A 9172-nucleotide genomic window follows, 5' to 3' on the forward strand; every position below is an offset into this window, starting at 1 on the left:
AAAACCAAAAAATCAGCCCCCCTGCCCTCAAAAAACCAAAAAACACCAGAAAGGAGAGCTCAAAAAAAAAAAATCCAAAACCAACCAAAACCCAACCCCAAACATGATTGGACAATCCTTGGAAGAAGCATTACATTTTGTTGGAGAGAGGTCAAGAAAAAAAAAATTAAGATGAAGGGCTGGAGTTAAAAAAAAAAAAAACTATAACAAAACAAAAAACCAAAGAGAAAAAAGAAATAAAAAGTATTAGAACCAGCAACTTTCCTTATTTGGCGACAAGCAAGTGCAAGAAAGTGTCCGCTGGGGTTTTGTTCAGTTGTCGTTCTTTTGCACATCTGCATTCTGGCCAAGACAAGGGGCTTTGAGGTTTTTCTGCAGCACGTGCGCATCTGCGGGCTCTATCCTCTTGTAGTAGTTCTTCTTCGTCTCAATGATCTCAAAGCCAAACTTTCTGTAGAAGTCAATTGCAGACTCATTGCTGATCTGGACATGCCTGGGACAGAACATAGAGAGATGGGGGTCAGTAATCTGCCCCCATACTCAGAATGGTCAAAGACAAGAAATGCAGCTAGATAGACAAAGACAGGAACAGCAGTGTAAATCCAAGACTGGAAATGTTGGTCTTCCCAATTCAATTCTGGGCTAACACTCAGGTCCTGGATGGCCCATGGCTGTCAACAATAGTAAATGTTTCCCCTTGATAAAACTCTTTCAAGCAACACAAAATAGCAGAGAGACTCTGAAGCGTTACTACCTCAGTAATTTCAATCTTTCTTCATCTGATTAAAGCAATATGGCAGATATTCAGTGGAAATATGTAACAGAGTTTCACTGTAAAGCCAACTTTAACCTCCTGTAGTAACACTTTGCAGATGACCAGAGGAGTTATCTCAGGGATGATCCCAACACACTGTAACATACAACTGGCAATGGTGCTTGATACGATTTTAACACCTTGCTCTACCTTAACCACTCCTCTCTCCTCACAAAAAGCTGTAATACAAAGAAGTCCTATGGATTTACAAAGTCCTTTTCCCTTGTATTTACTTCCCTTAGAGTTTTACAGATTTTGCTAGTGTGTTTCAAGGCCTCCAAAACAAACAGCCATCAGCTCTTTATCCTAAGTGACTAGGACATTTATTTGCACAAGTTTTGTAAAAAAAAAAAGAGAAAAAAGAAATAAAAATGTTTATATCAATAAAAGGCATTCATTAAACACTTCAAAAATTCAGTGGACACTGCAGAACTTCATGAATCACTTTGTCATGACAACACACTGCATAACCATAGAACCAAAGTAACTGTGGAAGCAACAGCAGAACAAAAGATCTTAGTGTTAAGCCAAATAAGCACCAAAAAGCTAAAAGGGAACTTTATTGTAATGACAAATTTAGGCAGTGATATCAAATTTGGTGCTAAACTGCATAATATGTTCAAATAGAAAATGCACAAGCAATAGACATAGTAATAAAATCAATGGGTCACTAAAAGAACTTTAGCCCAGTTTTGGGCGCTATTTATTGTCATGTCAGAATCCTTGGTCTAGGAGCTATAAAGAAGGATTATGAAAGATTTGGGGTTTTTTTGTATTAGAACCAGCAAACAGTTCCTTCACTGTGCACACAGTAAGATGCAAAAGTAAAAAGGACAGCCCCTGTTCCAGTATGCAGGCATCTCAGAGAGTTTTATGACTTCTCCTGAGCGAGGAGAGCAGGAAGGAACACAAGCCAAAGGCAACTTTACTCAGACACCTCTTTCAAACACATTCCTCTTACAGAGATGGCACAAAGCAACAAAAGCAGAGGACATGGAAGAGTCCGCACCTCCATGGTAAGAAGTGGACTGACTTTGAGGAGAAAGTCACTCCATTTACAGTGATATCAGTGTATGAAACACTCCTCACAGAGCATCTTCCACAGGCCTGGCAAGTCTTCAGGGTGCAGTTCTGCAGCAGTGCAAGTCCATCCGAGCTGTACCTGCTGTGGGGCTATCCCCAGCAGTGCGTCGAGCTTGCACTGGTGTGATGGCAAGGCAGTGATGGACAAGGAGGAGTTGGCTCAGAGAAGAGATCAGGCCAAAAACTGCCATCAAACCAAACTCACTTGGTAACCACACAGACACCAATGCACAGCAAAAAGCAGAAGTGTGAAACCAGCAGCAAAGGCAAAGCATAGTTTTGGTACGTATGGATTTCAGATTCTCTTTCCAGGGGGACTACTGGTACTGCCCTCTACCCCAGTGCTTGTTCTCTTGCCTGCATCATGCCAAGTGCTTACACAGACATGCAGTTGATTTTAAAAATAACCAAAACAAAGCACAAGAAAACCACCCCCAAAACCCCAAACCACACTAGAACAAAAGAACAACACCCAGAAACAAAACTGAAAACAGCTTCCCCGGCTGGGTCAGGGCACTGATCTAGTTTATTGTGTTGCTGCACAAAGAGCTGACCTGGCAGTGTGCAAGAATGGGAATAGCAGTTGGGCCTTATTCCTGAATGCAGTAAACTTTCAGTGCTTGCAAACATCTCTAATATTCCAGAGTGCTGCACCACAGAGTGCTGTCATAAAAGACAGAAAGCAAATGAATCAAAACTGTATTCAAGACTTGCAGTATTTTCCATTCTGAAGATGACCTTGTATGATAAAAATGAAATCCTTTAAAAAAATTTTTTTTTGGTCTTACAGTGTAATTTCGCTCTAGAACATAATTTTGTGACTAAGCTACTTTCAAATTCAGCAAATTTGCAGCACCCTTTCTAAATCAAGCAGCTTTTGGTTTTCTCAGCATTACACAACAAACCCAGAATATGACCCCTGGCTTTCCTGCTATGTTCCATGACCCCACAAAAATATACACTAAACTCACACTTGGATCTCCATCCCTTTGCTCCCATATCTACCTTTGTCATCTCTCAAAAAATGCACAAGTGTAACTCATTTACTTACAGATAGATGTTGTCAAAAGTGCCATCTTTTTCACAGATGTTTAAGACATGATTCAACATTTTAGTTCCTGCCAAAAGATAAAGAGATACTTAAGAAAACTAGAAGGGGACAATTTAGTCTGTACTTAGCTAGATGCTTCCTCAAGGAGACGCATGTTAACTGTAGGTAGACTAAAATGATAAAGTGTGAAAACTAGGAAAGGCAAATAAAACATGATGTGTAAGTATTTCATCCTGTCTCTGACTGCTCATAAACCTTAATTAATTGTTTCTTTGAAGAAGAAATAAAAAATCACAACAGACCAGAAGCATTTGTATAAATGAGCTTATTTTAATACCAATCTCAAGGTCTCAAACTCAGCTCAAAATACAGCCAAAATATTGTATAAAGCTGTGAGGGCACTGGTAAGCTTTTCTACTAAAGACCTAGTAAAATAATTTTAAATCAAGCTATCTTTTCATTCCAGTTTGTCAAGGCAAACAGGTTACTATAGGTCTTGATTAATCTGTCCTATGGGTTTGCAATGTGGAGCAAAGAACTAAATGCAATATAGACAAAAAGTAGGTGCTACCCCTGAGCAGCAATAGTCAGTAGTGATAAAGACAAAATAAATATAAAGCCCCTACATTTAGAAGAGTGAATTTAGAAGAGAGAAGCCAATGAAGGACTGCTGCGTTCTACTTATATATGACTTGCATACTGGCTACATATCTCTGACAAATTATTTAATCTCTCTCTGCAACAATTTTCACATCCATAGAAGCAGAGTATTTACATCATAGTATGATAATATGATTAAGATTAAAGTAATCTGAAATCCTGAATTATAAATTTCTACAAAAGTTCATTTCTGAAAGGCAGGGAAGAATGAACACATGCAAAATCATACTCTTTCCACCAAGTCCCTTCCAAAGAAACCAGCAGTCTAAAGTGCACTAACTTGGTTAAAGATCTGAAAGAGCATTTAAAAAGCTGGACAGCAACCTGGTTTCTTTGATGCCTCAGATACAAAAGAAGACCCCTCTTTACCTATTCCTAGCCTTCGGTAGGGTGCCAGGCATCCAAGTGTCATGATGTACAGTCTCTTCTGGTTCTGGGAGTGATCCACCCTACAGCACACTGCTCCCACTGCAATATCATTGAAATAGGCTGCCAGGGAGGGAAACAAAGGTTTATCAGTAACAAGTCTCAAACTACACATACAGCTCTTTTATTTACACCCTGTATCTTCCTCCCTCCCTCCCGTCTCGTTAATTCTCCTATCCAGATAAAATAACATACATTGTGGATTCACACTTGGAATGAAGTAACTAGTGCTGTTTTGACACAGTGGTTGCTCATCACTGTTCACACCAACCAGCAATGGCATCAGGAGGTAAGCTGCAATGCACAACTGCTTTCTTCTGGAACAGAAAACATGCCTATTCCCAGTGGACGTAATCTAGTCAGAACACAGACCCTCTGCGGCTTCTTTGAGGTTCTCAAACAGTTATTTTTCACGATGTATAACAACTAAATAGAGGGAGCTGCTATTTAAAACCATTATGGATAGCAATGATGACCACTTCTGCCACCACAGCCCACAATTACTGGCAAGAGCATTTGTACCTAGCTTGGCAAGTTCGCCAACCTCCAGTACATCCTTGTAGAACTTGTCGTTGTAGCTGACAGGAAAAATGACCTGGTTTAGCCTCTTCAGCTGTTTAATGTTGTGTGGCGTCACATCTCCCAGCTCGATCCGGCTACTGGAACAAATCAAAACATGCTTAACATCTGACATACTGCAACATTTTTAAGGACACCCAAGATCAATTGCTTTGCTTATCCTTAGAGAACTGTCCCACGTAACAGTCAGCTCAATACATATTTGAACTGCCACATCCAACCCATGCAGTCAAGTCTTATGCTGGTGGCTGATTTAAGTCCCAAATCTAGTTTCAGTCAGTTCTGTACAGTCAGAAGTTTCTCATGCCACACTAAACACTGATGTACCATAGTATATATGTGGTTTACTGGGTGGAGAACATGGATCTCTACAGAAGTATTAGCTTTAACATTATGCCACTCATTTCCCCTCTGATCATCAACGTCACAAAAAAAAAAAAAAAAAAAAAAAAAATTTAAACCCCCAGTGAAAATATGGGAGGAACAGGAAGCTAGAACAGAGACCAAGGAAATTAAGTCCTTATCCTGCTTCAAAGACAGCCTCAATTTTACCACCTCTCAATACAAAGCCTATGCTTAGACAAAGTCATTATTAGACATCTTTCTCTGAAAACCAACAGTATTGTGTGCAACAAATATATTAAGCCTGTTAATATGCAACTGTGCCCCTCTCAAGGTGATATCGACATCTACTTTGATCATCACTGAACACTTTCTTCCTGCTGAGAGCAGAACCACAACCTTAAAATACACTGAATTATACTGAGAAGAAACAGACCAAGCTTCTCTCTTTTCTAAGACTAACTGACAGAAAGACTATACATACAGAAGAAAAAAAAAAATTAAAAAGAAAGATTAGTTACCGTTGGGTGAGGGCAAGCGGTTTTAACAATGATTACAAGAATGAAAAATAAAAATACCAAGATAATAAAAATCTTTTCCCAAACGAGCACCAGAATATACAGAAAGCCAGTGCACATGGAATTAGAAAAGCACACAATTCTAGGTTCTTATCAGCCCTGTTTTACTGAATAGATATGGGCAGCCACATTGTTTTCTGCCCAAATAGCAGTAAAGACACTGCTTGCTCTCAAGATTGCTTTCTTCATGTATGGCCATTTGCACAAGTCCCTTTGAGAATTATATTCCAACACAGTGCAAGTCCCGAGCTTATAAGGATGATGTTCTCACACTACAGAAGTACTCCCAGGGTAAACAAGCATGCAATCAAAGTTATGAGACGGTGGAGAAACCGTAGCACTTGTTTTATGCCCAGCTTGGCACAACTGCTCAGCCTAGCACAGCAGGGCTTCTTCAGGCTCACAGAAGGCAAGTTCTGATCCCAGCCAGCAATGCTGCCGCATTTTCTTCCAAAGGGCAGGAGTAAAACTGTGGCATGTGGGATCCTGGGTGTATTTGTGTCCATGAAAGGGTTTTGCTGGAGTAGGGCACCTCAGTAATCTTATACTAGGAGAGAAAAGAAGCCTGAAGAGTCCCCTTTGCTGCAGTCTGCATGAGAGTAGAAACCAAAGGGAGCAAGTCTCAACTACCCAGCTAGGTCAGATGAACTGCAGTGCAGAAAGTCAGTAAGGGAGGAGACAAACCTCACATTCATACTCAGTTACTGAAAGCCGAGACCACTTCTCCAAATAAAAATATTAACATTGGTGATACAAAAAAGTATCAATAGTTCCAAGCTTCAGTAGATCAGCAATGCTAGCATGATAAACCCACAACAAAGTTGTCATACACCACATGTCCTTTTGGGCAAAAATCCCTGACACAGACCATCATCAGGTAGTGTTTTCTAATATTATTTAAAGATTAATTGGTTACTAATCAAACAAACCAGGCATTAGAAGACAGTCCCTATGAAATATTTATGACAACAGTGCAACAGGACAAAAATATATTACCACAGGCAGCCAGGACAAGATGGCCAAGAAAGGGAACATGGCCAGAAAATGGATTGTCACCAAGAAGGTTTTAGACAGAGAACAAATAAATAAATAAATGCAGAAGCAGAGTCTAAGGCTGGGAGCTGCTGAGCCAAGACATCACCTCTGAGGCTGGCATCAGGCCAGAGAAACGAGCTCTGTTAGTAGATGGGTAAAAGGCCCTTGCTGACACATTTCCTCAAGCCCCTGGACTCCCCCCCTCTATCTCTCACCACTTGCCACATTCCCTGCTGCCTCCTGCCATCTCCAGCTGCTTGTCTCCTACGCTCTGTCACTATCTGGTTTGTCCCAGCAAGAATTGCACCAGGGACAGTATCTTACCCGGGAGAATAATATGAAAGAGGTTTGAGAAACACTGCAGGAAGCATAAATCAATACCCCAACCATATCTGTTTAAATAGCACATACTCAAACCATAAATTACTTTAACGTATAGCACTAGCTGATTAAATCAGCAGCACATCTATTATGCACAAAACCATTTAATACGTAAATTAAGTAGGAACATGGAAAGGAAGTCCCACATTATGAGAATTCATCATTTTTGCCTGAGGACAGTGCGGCCAAAGTGCCACTGGGGCCTTGTGTAAAATCATGGGAAAGCTGGCACTGCTGCCAAAAGCAGCACTCTTGCTGTCCCCGAGCCACTCATTTCCATCCTCTTGCTGGCACAAATGTTTGTGCATCAATGTAGTGAACCAACACCAATTAAAACTAACCTGGACAAAAAAGGGAAAGTTTAGTTTTAACCCACATCAGTTCCCTGACTGTGTTCATCACACAAGTCCTCTGCCAGAATAAAGAAGAGAAAAAAAGTTTCCATAGGCAGAACTAATTGGTTCTTGAGCAGAAGTCCCAGCTCACCCCAGTTTAAACCGAAATACTGTGCAAGAGGAGCACAGGGATGTAGATTATCCAGTACATCTGTGAACATAGTCTACAGATATTGTGCTACACTTCATCATCCATAGAACATGTACTTTGAAAAACTACTCCAAATAGCCAAGACAAAGCACCTGTAATAAAGGACTCAAAATTATCACTCCCTTATTTTCACCAAAGTAAAGCACGTATCTTTGTGGACTCCTTTTTGTTGTTGTTTGTTTGTTTTTAACAGCAGTTCACAACTAGACCTGGTTCTTCAAGTGAAGTCTCAGCCACATCAGTAACTTAAGCAAGTTTACTGTGTCAGCTAAGGTCTGACTAGGCCAGTCCTGTGCATTCCAGCTGAATAGAAGGTGTACCAGAAGGACTTGTTCACTGCTGTTGCAAAGAAAAAAATTAAATTATGAGCTCAAATTAGCATATGAGACAACGTAAAGATGTGTAAAGAACTTGATGTGCCCAGAAGGGACATGCCCTCCCATAACAAATTATTCAACTCTATGATGCCACTAATATTCCTAAGAAGATCCACACTTACTACTGGCACCCCACAGCTCAAATGGCACTCCATGGAAGATGCAATAAACAACTGTATCATCCATCTCAGATGTCAAAGCTTCTGGGACAAGCCAGTCACCCCATTCCAAGCAATTGTTTTTAATTGTTTTTAAGAAGAATGAGGGACTCCTGGCTTAGCAGATCAGGTCTCTTACTACTACAGTGTTCTACAAATTCACACTTTCCTTATGAAATACCAGCCTTCTGAAGCCACTTAAACATGTTCCATTGCAAGGCTGCTCCCACACTACTATTATTCTCAGTTAGTTGTTCTAGCATATTCAAATGTACCTCTGTGCTGCCTGGAGATGATGGGTACCATTGCTCAGGCCTTTTCAGAGAGTTATAATCATCTCTTCATGTCTTTCTTCTAACCAAAGCCAAGCTCAGGCCTTTTCCTGTAAGGTTGGCTCTTAATTCCTACTATTGACAAGTAGCTCTTCCTTACATTCCTTCTGATTAAAGCTGATTTTCCTTAAACATGGCTAACCAAAACCAATTACAGCAGCCCAAACACTATTGTCCTGTCCATTGGCACTAAGTTTTTCTTGTCACTACTGGAAGCATTTTCCTGACATATCCTAGGACTACATTTTCATGAGAAACATTCAGTGTTTTTCATGACTGCTACATTCCATGACTTGGTCACTGGGGACAAAAACACTTGGAGAATTCACTAGTAAAGGGAATCAGCTCCTGGTGCATAGGCCGCTATCTGCTAAAAGTGCACAGCAACACTGCCCAGGGATGTAAGAGCGGAAGTGAAGAGTGATCCACCAAATCTGAACAGAAGTGTGACTATAGCGAGGTGACAGGCACCACTTCCTGAAACTGGATGCATGCCCAGAACATTGGCATTAACACTCCTGCTCTTCATACCAGTGTCCTAAGATCCTCCAGGCACTGCCTAGAAAAAGCCTCACATGTTTTGTAGGACCGAATGCAATCCAGTTAGTCCTGCTGCAGTTGATTGCTCTGCCTGCAGCTTACAGTGCTGTGATTTGAACAGTCTATTTTTCCTACAATGTCGTACATTGATACTGCTGGAAATAACACAGGCTACATGAGCCATTAGTGTTACTTATGTTCAGACTGCCTTTTGCTGCTGAACATATACCAAAGGAGAACTGCTATACAGAATGACAGCTCAAGAGGCAG

The 9172-nt window shown here is 40.7% G+C and overlaps 1 protein-coding gene across 1 annotated transcript; it reads right to left on the reverse strand.

The window, feature by feature from the left end:
- Positions 1–259: 259 nt before the first annotated feature.
- Positions 260–4743, reverse strand: NAA50 (N(alpha)-acetyltransferase 50, NatE catalytic subunit). The gene is made up of 4 exons (XM_005420581.3): positions 4557–4743; positions 3978–4097; positions 2949–3015; positions 260–493 (listed from the first exon to the last, which is right to left on the reverse strand). Exons 1-4 carry the CDS (start codon positions 4726–4728, stop codon positions 313–315), a joined length of 540 nt encoding a protein of 179 aa, XP_005420638.1. The 5' UTR covers positions 4729–4743; the 3' UTR covers positions 260–312.
- Between the last annotated feature and the right edge of the window lie 4429 nt (positions 4744–9172).

Source organism: Geospiza fortis, unplaced genomic scaffold (genome assembly GCF_000277835.1).
Source record: "Geospiza fortis unplaced genomic scaffold, GeoFor_1.0 scaffold1, whole genome shotgun sequence".
In the NCBI taxonomy this organism is placed as follows: Eukaryota; Metazoa; Chordata; class Aves; order Passeriformes; family Thraupidae; genus Geospiza; species Geospiza fortis.